This window comes from Melitaea cinxia, chromosome Z (genome assembly GCF_905220565.1).
Source record: "Melitaea cinxia chromosome Z, ilMelCinx1.1, whole genome shotgun sequence".
Taxonomy (NCBI): Eukaryota; Metazoa; Arthropoda; class Insecta; order Lepidoptera; family Nymphalidae; genus Melitaea; species Melitaea cinxia.
Window position 1 is genome coordinate 13,122,472 of NC_059424.1, and position 16,349 is coordinate 13,138,820.

The 16,349-nt window shown below is 33.6% G+C and overlaps 2 protein-coding genes across 2 annotated transcripts in view; both read right to left on the minus strand.

The window, feature by feature from the left end:
- LOC123668414 (arf-GAP with Rho-GAP domain, ANK repeat and PH domain-containing protein 2) overlaps nucleotides 1-6,008 on the minus strand; it is a 29,025-nt gene extending 23,017 nt beyond the window's left edge. Inside the window, exons 1-2 of the mRNA XM_045602148.1 lie at nucleotides 4,135-6,008; nucleotides 3,829-4,024 (exon numbers count right to left, since the gene is read on the minus strand). Coding sequence (XP_045458104.1) covers nucleotides 3,829-4,024; nucleotides 4,135-5,654 — 1,716 coding nt within the window. The 5' untranslated portion in view covers nucleotides 5,655-6,008. The remainder of the gene's footprint in view (nucleotides 1-3,828; nucleotides 4,025-4,134) is intronic.
- A 9,812-nt stretch (nucleotides 6,009-15,820) lies between these two features.
- Nucleotides 15,821-16,349, minus strand: part of LOC123668348 (disco-interacting protein 2) — an 86,812-nt gene continuing 86,283 nt past the window's right edge. Inside the window, exon 18 of the mRNA XM_045602088.1 lies at nucleotides 15,821-16,178. Within this exon, the coding sequence (XP_045458044.1) occupies nucleotides 15,926-16,178 (253 nt within the window). The 3' untranslated portion in view covers nucleotides 15,821-15,925. The remainder of the gene's footprint in view (nucleotides 16,179-16,349) is intronic.

A 16,349-nucleotide genomic window follows, 5' to 3' on the forward strand; every position in this document is an offset into this window, starting at 1 on the left:
ATATTAAATATATTTGGTAAACATGGCATTACAAATGTATTAACGCAAAAAAGGTACCTTTATCTATGTCTAAAGTAATATTAAAGAAAATTGTTGATTAAAAGTAAAGTAAACGGTTCACAAGATGGAGCATGCACGGCCGCCATCAGAACTTAAAATTGATAGCGTTGGGGCGCCCGTTAGCAGAGCAGACGCATGGAAAAAGTGGAAGCAACAATTTCTATTGTTCATAAAAGCTTTAGGTGTGTATTCTTCCTTTAGCCCTATTTTTTCCTATAACTTCCAGCCCCTGTTTTATCCCCTTAGGGGTCGAGTAACTTAAAATCCGTTCTTAGCGGATGTCTACGGCCTATAATGAACCTACCTGCCAAATTTCAAGTTTGTAGCTGTTATAGTTTCGGAGATTTCGTGATGAATGTGTCAACCTACCATCCCCCGTTTTAACCTCAAAAGGGAGTTGATTTCTAAAGATACATTATTTTGACACCTTCTCACTACTTATAGAGCATACATTTTAAATTTCATGTCTCTTACTTCAAAAACATAGGACTTTCGTACAAACTTTCAAGCCCCGTTTTACCCCCTTAGGGGTCGTGTTTCGTAAAATCCATTCTTAGCGGATGTCTACGTCCTATAAGGAGCCTACTTGCCAAATTTCAAGTTTGTAGATGTTAAAGTTTCGGAGATTTCGTGATGAATTAGTGACCTTTCGTTTTTATATATATAGAAGAAGAAGATAGAAGATAGATATACAAGAATTCATCGTTTAATAGTATTAGATAGTAAATTTTTAATTACAAATTTAATGACCAATGGAAAATTTGATGAAAAAATGAATATGACGGAAATCACAAACACCCGACATAAAATGATTGTGGCAAATTTATTAGATGAGAGTTAAAAATTCTACTTCTTAGATTTACATGTGGATTTTTTTTCTGATTAACTTGGCGATTTTAGTGAAGAACACCAGTACCACCAAGCCATCAAAACTATGGAAACAATGTAAATGGGTCAATCAACTTTTAAGTGTATATCAATGACAAATTTTAATTTTTTAATTGTATTTGAAAATTTTCATATTTTAACATTTTTGCTGTAGATAATTATTTATATTTTAAGGATTCACATAGAGCAGAACAGATTTATTTACATAAAATAGTAAATTGGACTCCGAAAGCCACATAACTCTAGTTAAGATAGGCCCTTGGACAACTAACTAAATAGACTTCTTAACTGTTTGAAATTCGGTCAAATTGTAAACCGTCACTTATTCTCACTTAATATAGGATGGATTGCAATTTATCTCCCATAAATAAATTACGCGACTATTAATTTATAAGTTACCACCAATAACATTGTCTCCTGGACAACGACAAACTTTGAATTTAACGAACTATTCATTTAATTTGTAAAATAATAATTTATACGAGATATTTAACACTCTATCAATTCACTTTTAATTGTTACATTCATATTTGAAAATTTTGTAAACATTACTGTTTTTTTTTAAGTAAAAATGACGATTATAGTTCTTTAGGAGACAGGGACAAAATGGTTGTCCAGTAGACATATGCGGTTGTCAATAGGACATTCTCGGGAGTTCAAAGGAGATACTAGGATTGAAACCGCTTTTTATTTATTTATACTATATGACAATACAGTTGTTTTTTTGTAAATAATAAGTCTCGTCGAAGTTTTTTTATTTTCTCCCTCTAATCTTCTCAATCTCTCTCTTTTTCGAAGACACGGCACGACTAGGAGGTGGTTGAAGTTGATCTTCGAGATTTATTTCTTGCAGAATGGAAGGAAAGCTTGGAGTCGTATTCTTAATTATATTCCTAACAGCTTTTTGGCGATTACTTTGTGACTGTTTTCGCAGCTTTCATGTAATTCTGCAGTTTTCTGCAGTTACTTTCTGGCGACATACTTGAAATTAGTTTTTTATTCTTATGGTAGTTTTCCATTTTTTTTTTCTCTTTCGCTCAGCCAATTTCTCCGGGTCTGCTTTAAGGTTTTCTCTATAGCGTCATGATTTTTCTTTTTTCGTCAAATCCATTATCTAAAAATAATAACAAAAATAATTTAGAATAGAAAACTATTAGATATAACAAAAATGTGTGTGTGTAATTTATATTAAACAATAATATAATGCTCTAGCCCCTTGTAAAAGGATCTTAAGTGACTAATTATTGAAAGAAAAAGTATTGCTTTATGCTGATTCTATCATTATTGTCCTACGGACAACCAAAATGTCCCACAGACAACGGTTTTGGTTGTCCAAGTGACTGGTTGTCCGAGTGACATTTATCAGTCTTTGCGCTTCCTGGTAATAAATAATGATATTTTGAATAAGGTCTTACGCGCAGTGAAAAAAATAGATTAAATAGAATATATTTCAGTTCAATTTACTACGATATATCAAATACTTACGTTTTTATGCTTGTTGTCCGGTAGACACACAAACAAGCCACGCACTTTCTCATAACGCATTCGGCCAAATAACGTCGCGGCAAAGATAAAATCAAAATAGTGGCTGGATGAGTGTTGTCACCAAATCGATCGACTTGTTCTCAATGCACTGATCTTCATCTATATTTTGCTTTCGGAACTTTTTTAATGTTGTCCGGTGGAAGCAAACAAAAATCTATATGCTAGCATCATGGTAACATTGTAATGAATAATTATGTACAAGCGTAAGTAATTGCCATATAGTATTTTTTTGTATAAAGTAATGTTTCATTGTACTAAGCTACTGGGGGACAAACAAAAAAACACTACATCCGATGTTTTGTCACCTGCACAACCATTAAAATTCCAGTTTAAAAGTGATTTTATTAAAATAATTTACACGTATGTTTCTTAATAACATATTAAATGCGACATATGCCAACAAACCACTTAATTTTCTTTAGAACTGCAATTATTGGTCAGGGAGAAAACATAGTACTCACGGGACAAATAAATTTGATTGACCCAAATATGATGGCTAATTATTGCTGGTCACTAAAACGTGATATTACTGATGACATTAACAAAACAATCACACCGAGACGTAATTTTCTAGCAGAACATAAAAGATGTCACTCAAAATACTCCTGTAGTAATGATTGTATTTGATATATATTTTTTATAAACGTTAATTATGTTTTTTAATATTTTTTTCTTAGAATTTCAAAACAGACTTTTGATTTTTTACTTTTGCAGAAAAACCTGATGTGATACAGAATAAATGTAGGTATTTCAGAGTCCAAAACACCCAAAATAAGTGATATTTCACACTTAAATAAAAACAATATACCAAAAAAGATGTTGTTATTTAAGATTATAAAACATTATCCTATGACTCGTAGAAGCAAGACTAATAACCACAAACACTCAAGAAACCTAGTGTTGTTATTTTTGATTATAAATATATAGAACGAATTTGTCTATGTATGTAGCAAGAGCACTAGCAACATTCACAGTATTTTACGTTTAAGTAACAGGCTAATATTTTGTAAATAACCATTTCATATAACTGCTGAATTTGATATAGTCATCCACACACATTGCTTCATAATTATAGCACTAGTGAGTAAAACCACTGATTGATAGCAAATAACTATTAGACAGAACATATCTAGATCTGAACCCACGACGATGTTTGTTTGAGCAAAAATAATATACTTACATTAGTGCTTACTAAAATAGAAAAATCGACAATAACATAATCTTAAACCTTTTAAGATCTATACAACACACAGTATAGCAGTCATGAAAAACTTGTAAGCAGTTCAGTATAAAAACTTAATTGTAAATTATAATCAATAGTTTTCTTTAAAATACCTTAAGATAACACCAGCCACATCGAGTGTATTCTGCCATATACTTTGTAGGAAATCCATTAATAAGATGTTCAGCAATTTTTTGAGCCCAATTACGCCTTTCTGAAGCACTTGAACAACTAAACAAAATCTTCCTTGGAGTATTACGAATACTATTAGAGATGGTGAGTTCAAAACAGTAAGAGTTGCTTGTTGTACTGTAAAACAACAAATTATATTCATATATATATATATATATATATATATATATATATATATATATATTAGAATATACATAACTACAAATGTTAAAACTGAATTGAATTACCTGGAGGAAAGTGGTAAAACAATCTGCACACAATAAATATTGTCCAAAAAGTATGTTTCTTTGATAGTTGAAGTGGTTGGATCTGTATAGCAAGTTAATTTTTGATCTGACAGGACACAGTATCGGCTTTGTGTATTTTTAAATAAATCTTCCACTACACCAGACACCACTTTGTTTAAAACTCCACTGTAATATGGCACAGGCAATTTATTTAAAGGTGGTCGTTGTACCACTTCAACTTTCTGTACAGCTTGCTTGGATGACTTGTACAACACATTATCTAATTTTAATATATATGAAAACTTCTGCATCATGGAATTTGGAGCTTTCAATTCATTTTCTGTGGGCACTTCTGTTTCAGAATCATACCAATTAGTACTCTTTTCATGGTCTGCTGTAGTTGAAGATCCTGTTCTTGATAAAGCTTCTTCTGGCAAAAGACTATCAAATCTTTCTGGAGGTGTGGGTGGATTAAAATAATCACTTTCCCCAAAATCATACTCAACTTCTTCACTTCCATTGTCCGTTGATACGATTGTACCATAAGTATCTCCTATTAAAAATGACTCTAAAAGAAGTAATTCATTGCTAGTTCCTTCGTATTTTTGTGTAGAACTAGTACTGTTTGTTAGAGGGTCAAATTCATAAATTGTACTCTTACTAGGTCTTGGAGTTACTTTAGTTATTGTCTTGGAAGAACTAGGTGATGGATGAGGAAGTGTCCAGTTTTCATATAATGAATTTTGTCTCATTACTTCAATAGCAATTTCTGTCTTTTTCCGTCTTTCCGGCATCTCTGGTGCTGACCTAACACTAATAAAACTATTAGCTCTTGAAGGTTTTGGAGTGTCATATGTACCATCATTTATATCGTTCAAACTAGCATCAGTGAATTCACTTTCCTTGCTCTCATGTGAAAAATTACTTACTGTATCCGCATTGGAATCAGAATTGCTAGAAAACAGCGACAGGTCATCAAGATGAGAAGAGTTCAGTTGCAGTGGAATGATTTTATTTTGACCTGGGTTATCATCATCATTTCTATACCTTTTCTGTTCTAACAGAGGAGAGTGAAATTGAATATTGTCAAAAAAACTCACATCAACAGCAGGCATAGATGTACATCTTTGGTTGTCCACATATTCGTTGTTATCAGTTTTTTTAGACATACGCAGTTTTAAGCCAGCTGTTTTTGTGCCCTCTATAACGGATTTTGTAACAGAATCTCGCACTGCCCTTGACGTATTTATCGTTTTTTCCAACGTGCCTTTAGCAAATTTAGATCCATCAAATAGTGATTTTTCAAATTTTTCGTTCGCAGTTTTAGCTGAACTGCTAACTTTGTTTGCAACGTCTTCTGTTATTTGTTTAGACACGGAACTGAGTGAACGTAGTATATTCGTAGCTGAGACTCTATCATGATTTACCGGTGCCTTTGTTCGAGGTAGTGGTACTGGTTTTTTTAAATCATTATTAGACAGAAATGCGCTCCGAGGCTTAGGGACAGGCGGCGTATCCATGAGGATTCTTACTATACTTTTAATAAATGTATAATATTTTATATAAGAAACAATAACAAACTAATAACACACTTCACAAAAAAAAATAACTTACTAAAATGAGTCACATATTAGGGAACATTTCACTTTGACCTAATTTTAGTATTTGAGTTTATCAATTTCTTGAACATAAACAAATAAAAAAATCTAACGAAAAATATTAACTGCAAAAATAAGAAAAAAAAAAAACAAGACGAAACCTATTGTCTTAAAGCAGAGTCAAAAGAAAGATCAAATCGGTCTTTTGTAGTATTATACAAGTAAGTACTTCGAACTTTACTTCAAAATATTCGCAGATAATAGAAACTAAAAATATGAACTGTCAAATATTACATTGCAAGTGTCGTTAAATATTTATTTGTTTAACCCTTTGTATTTATAGCACATTAAAAGTTTTAATAGTATTCTAAGTAATTTAATGAAAAAAAAAATTGTTTCAAAATGATATGATTATCATGTAATAGTTTTACGAGTTCAAAATATATAAATATATAAAATTCAAAATATAAGATTTTGAATTTTTCACTAAATGACGTCAAGAATTGTCAAAATGAGAGACAGTGGTTAAAATCTGCGCGGTTTTATACGATATATAAAACCGTAGTCATTTTTTTATTACTAAAGCATTATATGCGCATTCCACTAAGCGACCGCAAAATAATTTTTATAGTTCCACCTTGGCTTTCATCAAAATGTGGCGAGAATTGAAAAAAGAAACAACTGTCAATGTCAAATTGTGAAGTTATCCCTCATTCGATTCGGCAAAAACGCAACGACAATTTTTTGCGGGCAGCGGGGCGGCAGCGCCGGTGGCGCGGGTGCGTGGCGGGCAACGCAGGCCCGTTCTCGTATCCAGCGGGACCTTTATGTACTTTTTGCCAGCGGGTTGGTCGCGTGGAAATATAGCGGCGTAGTGTTGTTCGTGATTGTGTCGGCGAGATATTTGTTTGTATTCGCGCACAAAATGTCTGAACAACGGCGACAATATCTTTTTGATTCATATTTTTTCTAACGCTCGATTTATTGTAGGCAAAACAAGAAGTGAATCTCTACTATAGGACAAGGAAAATAAAAGGAGAGTTTTATCGAAATTATGAAGAACAGAGACACTGTCCCGACAAATTTTACGACTATACCAGAATGAGTGTCAAAACTTTTGACTATATTCTTGAAACTAACAAGAACCATTTAGGGCTATGCTTTAGATTAAGTAAAACCAAATTATGGGTTTTTGGGGGTGGAGGGCGGAGGGTGTAAGGGAGCTATACTAGTAGTAACACTGCCACACTTCGAAACTCCATGATTATGGAGATCACTTACTCACTTTAGCCTATCGCAGTCCACTGCTGGACCAAGTTCGCGCCAGACATCCCGGTCTTCCGCAATCCTCATCCAGCCGACACCGGCAATCTTACGTAGATCGTCGGTCCAACGGGCCGGAGGACGTCCCACACTGCGTTTGCCAAGACGCGGTCTCCACTCTAGGACCCGTCTACTCCAATGGCCATCGGTCCTGCGACACAGATGGCCAGCCCACTGCCACTTCAACTTGCTAATTCTATAGGCTACGTCGGTTACTTTCGGTTATGGAGATATCCATGGTTAAAGTTTTGAGATTATGGGAAGAATTTAAAGCTTTTGAATTAATACCTTTGAGCTCCGCGTCTGACTTCACCTTAGCTCCGGTGCTGCGGGCAGTGCCACACATGCGCCGTTTCGCAACTTTAATAAGTTATTTTCGAACAGGAGTTCGAAAAACGATCATGACTGCAAGATCCACAAACGATACAACTTGCGTTAACCATGCTTAGTTCCGTGGCTTTCACGTGTTATATTCACATTTCGCACGTGATATTAACATTTCAGACGTTAATTTATCGTTTTCACACGGTTTTTTAACAAACGATACAACTGATGATTAACGACTAAGATATAGATGCTTTAAAAAAAATGGCATGGTACTTATCGTTTCACCCCAAAGCAATGTAAGCACTCATGCTCCGTTCTGCAGCGGAGGCTGGTCTCTACGCATTCGTTCACGCGCTTTCGTACGCAAGGGCGGAAGGGCTGCACTGCCCGTAGCGCCGGAGCCAAGTGTTATTCTAACATCAAAGGTCGTTAAACATCAGTTGTATCGTTTGTTAAAAAACCATGTGAAAACGTTAAATTAGCGTGTAAAATGTTAAAATCATGTGCGAAATGTGAAAATAACACGTGAAAGCTACGGAACGGAGCATGAGTAATGTAAGTTGTATCGTTTGTTGATCTTGGAGTCGAGATCGTTTTTACGTACTCCTGTTTGAAAATAACGTATGAAATGTGAAAATAGCGTGTGAAATGTCAAAATAACGTGTGAAATGTGAAAAAAAAAGGCTTGTGAAATGTGAAAATAAAGTGTGAAGACTGCGAAATACTTTTTCTAATCTCAAAACTTTAACCATGGATATCTCCATAACCATGGGGTTTCGAAGTGTGACAGTGATACCGGGGGAGCGTTCCTCACCCTCTCCGCCCCCATTCCCCCCACAATCCCGAAATTCGGTTTTACCTAATCTAAGGCTTTACCCGATTTAGTCTGGAATAAATAATATAATAAATATAATCACATATAATAATATAAGAAATATAATATTATAATAATAGAAGAATATAATAATGAAAAGATAAGAAAAATCGTGTGAAATGTGAAAATAACGTGTGAAATGTAAAAAAAAGGCTTGTGAAATGTGAAAATAAAGTGTGAAGACTGCGAAATACTTTTTCTAATCTCAAAACTTTAACCATGGATATCTCCATAACCATGGGGTTTCGAAGTGTGACAGTGATACCGGGGGAGCGTTCCTCACCCTCTCCGCCCCCATTCCCCCCACAATCCCGAAATTCAGTTTTATCTAATCTAAGGCTTTACCCGATTTAGTCTGAAATAAATAATATAAGAAATATAATCACATATAATAATATAAGAAATATAATATTATAATAATAGAAGAATATAATAATGAAAAGATAAGAAAAATAAATTGCACAACACTGCAATACTCACGCGCGGGCGGTCACCACAAAGGAAGTGTTTGAAAAAGGAGATCTAGTTGTATCACAGTTCATATTTAGAAAGTAATTTAAGGAGAAATTCAATTTTCATTTTCGTTCACCACACCGTGATACATCTAAACAATGTGATATATTTATTATCAAACTGAAGTATGGAAATCTAGAAGAACAAAGTGATGTGAAGATTGAGAAGGAAATTCATTTACGTAAAACTGAGTTAGCAAGAAATGGAATGAAAAATCTTACACATTATGAAAAATATTGGAAAATGATAACAGTGTTATTGTATTTAACTTGATGAAGACACTTCCTACTGCAGACATAGCCACTAGCGTAGTATACTACAAATGGCAATCGTGGATATACTGCCTTGGTTTTCACAACTTGACAAGAAACCAAATGTATATGTATGTATGGCATTCTCGTGAACCATGTGAAATTGGATCATGCTTATTACACTATAAGAAGAAATATGTAACTACTACGAATCTGATTATGTACAGCGACCAATGTGAAGGCCAAAACAGAAACGTAAAACTATAGCACGGACGCGGAGCACGAAGAATTTCGTACAATGACTTTTTTGCCTACTGCCAGTGGTTCTCAAAATTTTATATTAAGTACGAAACCTTAAAAAGTCGGTAGAGTTTAGAATTTGGAATGTTTTAGAACTCGTTTTTTGCACACTACACTAAATCTACGCTGTCTGTCCGTAGATCGGTCTAGTCACAGAATAAAATATTTTTGTTTAGTCATACCTAGCAAAAAACTTATTTATATATAAGTATATACATATATATAAATAAAAGTTAGTGTATATATATTACTATATGTACAATTTGGTGGCTATACTTTGTATATGCAAAAAAAATCTTAGATCTTTTGCTGTGTGAAAAAAAAACACCAATAAACACACATTCGCATTAATATAAGTATTGTTAACTTTTGAGTTAAATTAAAAATGAAAAACGATGAATCTTGTGACTTAAATTTGGTAAAAAAAAATAAAAGTAAAAAGGTTGACAATCTGTGAATACGGCTGTCACTACACCTGTGTGAGCGCAACGGCAATATGTTTATACGCGAGCGAAAAAGACCAAAGATGAGGGCTCAATGTACGAAATTCTTCGTGCTCCACGTCTAGTACGTCACTACGCGTACTATATCAGCAATTTGTAATTACATAGTGTGTTCAAACAAGTTTACAGTAAGAAAAAAAATAGATCACAAGTTTCTTGTATCTGGTCATAGTTATCTACCTTATGACCGTGATTTAGGGTTAGTAGAAAAGAAAAAGAAACATTATTGTTCCTGAAGACTGGAATTGTGTTATATCAAATGTCAAGAAAAAAGTCCAAAATTTTCCACATTTTTAATAAATCCTTAACTTCCAGTACCTTTCCTACTTGCTGGAAAGACGCTCAACTCAACTAATTCAACAACTTTTTCCGATTTTCGTCCAATTGCAATCCTTCCTTTTTGTCCAAAGTTTCGGAGCGCCTTGTTCATCAACAACTTACATCATTCCTTACCTCGAACAATCTCCTAAGTCCTTACCAGTCCGGTTTCCGTAAAGATCATAGTACGGCCACGGCTCTTGTTAAGATCTCCGATGACATCAGACTCGCCATGGACAATCAGAGTTTCACGGTGTTGACCTTGCTATACTTTAGCAATGCGTTCAGCACTGTAGATTTTGATATATTGCTTGCAGTTATGTGTTCCCTTGACATATCTTCAACGGTAATTGAGTGGTTTCGTAACGACTTGTTTAGGCGTCGGCAGAGTTTGCGCTTCCAGGATATTTTTTTCAGACTAGTTAAACGTAAAATCTGGCGTCCCAAAAGACTTCGTATCTCCTCTCTTTTTTCAATTTTTATAAATACCATCTGTCCCTATATATCTTCTCCCTACATATCTTCTCCCTGCCACCTTTACGCAGACGATCTCCAGATATACTCCAACGCCAAACTGATTGACTTACCAACATGTATTCAGAGGAGAAATAGCGATTTAAACAACATTCTTGATTGGTGCAACTCATATGGATTAAACATCAATCCATCAAAGTGTCAAGTGACTATTATTGGTAGTCTAAAATTAGTGGGCCGAAAAGATTAGTCACACATACCACCTATTATGTTTAATAATTCCGCTATTAGTTACAGCGACAAGGTAGAAAATCTCGGAGTCATTTTCGATAGCCATCTCTCTTGGGTACCTCAACTGAGTTGAGCCGCAAGCTATTTGCAACCGTCGGATCACTTCGAAGGCTTCAATATTTCCTTCCACTGCCCACTAAAATTGCGTTAGCACAGTAACTCCTTCTACCAATTCTTGAGTATGCTGATACCTGTTATCTTGACCTCAATGAGGAGCAATTGAATAAGCTTAAGCGCCTTCAGAATCTTTGCATACGGTTCATATTTGGTCTTCCCAAATATGACCATCTCTAACTTTCGTAAGCAACTCAAGTAGCTCCCAATCCGTCCCCAATCCGTCTTCGCAGGAATACTCATATCCTCTCGTTGTTATATTATGTATTGTTCCATCGTGACACACCTCACTGCCTCAAAGAACGCTTTGCGTTTCTTTGCGACACCCATGATCGGTCTCTTCGATCTAAGTCAAATCTGGTTCTTAAGATTCTACATCACACTTCTTCGTTCTTCGCCAACTCCTTATCCGTAACAACTGTTAAGCTCTGGAATTCTCTTCCTCTCTCTATGAGACAAGCTCAGTAATGCTCAAAATATGAATAATACATTTTTGTGGGTTTTCTTTTTTTATTAAGAAAAAAATGCTTGTGCCGGTATATTTTTCCATTGTTAATCTTGCCAGTTCCACACTTGAAAGTCAGAGGTATTGAAATGATTTGAGCAAATGACACTATTTCTTGGGGGCGTCCAGGTTAGTCATTGATTGCAAAAAAAAATCTATGCATGCTTTAAATTTGGATCTTTAGGAAACTTGAAAAAATTAGTATAATACATTTTGGTCGAAGTTCACACTAAGCAATTCCAGTAAAATGTGTTAATACTCGTAAGTATTGTATTAAATTTAATTTAATGCAATTTTATTATAAAACTATGTACCTAACAAATTAAGCTCGCAATATTATTTTAAAAATAAATCAGAATCTCAAATATTTTTTGTCTTCTCCTTTGCCTTTGCCATTTTTATAGGTAACTTGCGACAGCAACTTCTCGAAAATAGATTCGGATCAGTCGCTGGACCGATCCGCAACATATTGTATGGGCGAGCGTCCTGAGTTGGTAAACAAATCCGAAACAACACGACCGATAAATTTGTAATTTTTAAGTTTGTCAAAGGTTTAAAAGAAGTATACAGTACATAATAATGTGATTGAAATTGAGACGCATTAAGTAGCACCTCCAACGCATCCCCGTTCGTCGCCTGCGGAGGAAAGCTTCGTTGGCGGCCTCCTCTCTCATCCGCTCGTCATTCTCCTTTTGGGACATTACTGTTTCGCAGAAGGAGACCATCGCCTTCCAGGACTCGTCGTCGCCGAGCATCACGGCGATTACGCTCGGCAGTGAAAAGTCTCCTCCGAGGACTGTCGTCAGATCGCGACGCAGCGCCGCCTGTCTCGGTCACACCTCGAGGGTGTGCTGGGCTGAGTCCAGTCTATGTTGTCTATGTCATTAAACGTCAGTTCGTATTGTTTATTGATCTTGCAATCGGGATCGTTTTTACGTATTTCTGTTCGAAAATAACGAGTGAAAGTTGCGGAACAGAGCATGAGTGCACTTCCTGCAGCACCGCAGCGAAGGTGGAGTCAGACGCAGAGCTCTAAGGTATTGTAATAACTCTAATTAACAGAAATCTAACCTCAAAACTTTAACCACGATATCTCCGTAACCACTGGGTTCACACGATAATAGTGCTACCAGGAGTTAACTCACTCCTTCTCCTTCTTCCCCACTTAACCCCTAAAACCAAAATACCATAAAGTAGATACCGATTGTCTATGTGATAGCCCCTGTTTTTTTTTTTTTTTTTGGATTGACTGAAATTTGTAGATTTGAAGCGACGAACTTTCTTTGGTCGTCGATTGAAATTTGAAAAAAGGTTCTTCAGTATTTATACGATAACTTCAAGCGACGACCTTTTTTTTGAAGTCGAAGATCAACATGCCTGGGTATAGAGTACTTTTGTGTTTGTACTCTATACCTAGAAGTATCGATACGCAAAATTCGAGGCAGCGGCCTTACTCTATGAATGATAAGAAAACTTTTCGATTTCAGACTATTCAATAAAATTATCTAGAATTTCGACGATAACTTCAGTTTTAAATTATGTTATCCACATAAATAAATAGTATTAGGCATAATTTTTTCTTAATGTCAACCTTAAATTACCAAATAAACCAAATTGCATCGAGGAATAGTCTTATTAGTAAAGTAACATATTTTGTTTTGTACACACTTTCAAGTAGGCATAGATATGTAAAATTAGTTTTTTTAGGACTAGCCATAAAAAAGGTTATTCAATGAAAGTCATAATCAGAATGCACGTATATTTTACTCATGTATCAGAAAAAAAATCACAATTATAAAAGCGGTTACAAAGTCCTAACAAACTATCCTTGATAATGAAGTAAAACATTGAACAGGAATCTTATAAAAAAAATCTCGATTCTCAAAAGTTGCAATAAAAAAAAATAGTTTACAATTTTGTGCGTAATAAATTTGTATAGAAATTTACTATTACTTATTAATGTCAATGTAGTATTTGAATCGAATTTTAAATAGGTTTGATGAATATTTTTTTTCTGCAGGACCTCGAACCATATATTATACATTATTATAGAAGAATTACAAATAAGAAAATGTTCATTAACCTGAGTTACATATAACTACTTGTATACTTATTTGTAACATGACTACATATCAAAATTGATAAAAATTATACTTTTATAAAGTAGAATGTTTAAAGGAATTTCGAATACCATATACCTAAAATTATTATAAATCAATATTCATTTATTATTAACCATCTATTGACGTTTTCGTCCGAATATTAAAAGTAAAATTAAACAACAAAATTATATGTACAATTTAGCAATAAATAATTACAAAGTAAAAGAATATAGATAAATAATAAAATCTTATATGTAGATAAAAATAAATTGAATATTTTTTTTTGATATTACTGTTTATAACATACGATATATTGGAATGGAGTAAACTAATAAGAGACTTACTATCTTAAATCATAAAAACACACTGATTTACTTAAAATATGTTTCCCTTATCTTGCCTTGGAAACTTGTATGTTGTTTTTTTTAGATAATTATTTGAAACGGCCGAACAGTAGACACAGGACTAGCACTGTTATCCTCACTGATTTTTATTGAACTTTTTTAATACATTTCACACGTTATTTCTATAATTAAATTCTGCACTCGTAAAAAGATTGTATCTCATAAATGGTCATAAATAAGTTTCTACTAATATAAAAAATCTAATGAGACTACGAATAGGTTGAAAATTAAGATATTATTTTTATAATTATGCGGATACGTTGCTTGTGCTTGGAATAAATCAAAGATAAATTTTTTATTATTATGCCTGCCATGCTTGCCTTTTGTCGTATTTCTGTTAATAAAATAGACAGAGCTATTTCCAAACGCCGTTAGCATCACACCTAATATCATTATTGATTATTATTTGAAGTGATCTGGTATAGTGGTGACAAGAACAAGCTTTAGGTGCTTTGAGATTTTAAATAAATTAAAATGAAACCTTGTGTAGAGTTATAACTAATTAATATTGCCATAAAAATTATTTTTTCAGTATGTGTTGAGAGTACTGAAAATATTTAGGATATATTATGTGCTTATTTTAATCAAACGTAATAATCGATGTAGTATTTAAAATTGTTTTTATATGACACATTCATTAAACATAAGGTCCTAATAGCGAGTTTATTGGCACAGATATTAATGCAATGTGCGAAGTTGGTACTCGAAAGTGAAACACCTATTATACTATAACATGTTTCATAAGAAATTGTGATACATACAAAGACTGTTATATTATATTTGACTCACTCCTCTGTTGTAAATACAGTCTTCAAAACTACTGAAAGGCAACCCCAATGCCAACACTACTTAATACAAGCTCACTGATAAACCTACTTGCTACCACATTAAAACGTGTTTTAGTAAAGCATTTTTCGTGTAGCGTTGTATAAAAGAATTAAAATTGCAACATGTGAAATTTATTGTCAACGATTAAAAAAATGGAACTAATCAATATATTAAATGCAATACATTTTGCCTAATCAATAATTACTAACGCTAAACAATAATATTACCAGTAATACAATTACATACAAACTACCATTACAAATTACTTCTTCATAATAATCACAACAATATAATTAGATATTTGACTGATTAAATTCGATAAACAAGATTATTAAAGGAGGCACGTTTAAACTATTCAGATTGAGATTTCATATTTTAGAATAAGAAATTATTACTGTGTTACTAGGAGATTATTAGAGGGGTATTTAAGTTTGGTCTGTGAAAAAGATAGTATTTGCTATTATTTGACATTTTTTTTAAAAACAAACAATATATAATTTAAGATTTAACTTTGCAACACTTACAATACTTGGTTCTTTACAGAATAAACATTAATGTGTTATTAATAAAATGAAGGTGATATGACAGCGAATTATTATTAGAAAAGAATTTAGAATCACATCAGTCTCGTGATCATAAATTAAGTAACAATTTATGAATATTCTAATTAGGCAATTTACATTGCGAAAAACATATCAAAATATTAAAATGTTCGCAAAATATTTGACAAATTATTATACATCTGAATAGCTTAAGCCGTATAGTGTTTTAAGTAGTAAATAAACTCCGTATAAAGCTTTGCTTTTCATATTTATCAACAATTAAAGAAATTATTTATTGCAAAATATCAGAAATCGTTCTAATGTAAATACTGATCTATTGATTAATTAAATATATTCATTAAAAAATAAAATAGAACAGTCGAATGGGTAAATGATGTTAAGAAAAAAATTCAAAATTTACCGGAAACTTATAATTAACGATGGGACTGCTCATCTCGAATAATAGCCATGGCGTGCATGGGGCTCAACTACCAAATTTATTAATATGGTCAAATGCTATCGAATTACATGTTATAAGCGATATATATTGCATCTATTTGGTCGGAGAGGAATCCGTCCCGAAGGTGCATGCGTTGCTTTTCGCCTCGAGAGTTGATGGGGACGACCCCGGGGTCAACGACGACCACGACGCCCACTATGAGGTGATGTTCTTCGAGAACCGTGTTAGTGACCAGAGGCACCAGGTTGAGAGCTTCGCTGTCATTGCCATCGAGCTCCACCACTACCACCAGTAAGTTCGTCCACGTAAAGACGGCACTGAAATTATTATTTAACCATTATAAAACATGTAAAAAATATCCTCATTGTAAAGCTTATAATTAATCATATTACAACTAGCTACTAATAATAAAGCTATTAAAGTCGTAATAACATATATTACTTTTTGTAAAAATAATGCTAAAATGTATTAAAATGAATCCCTACTAA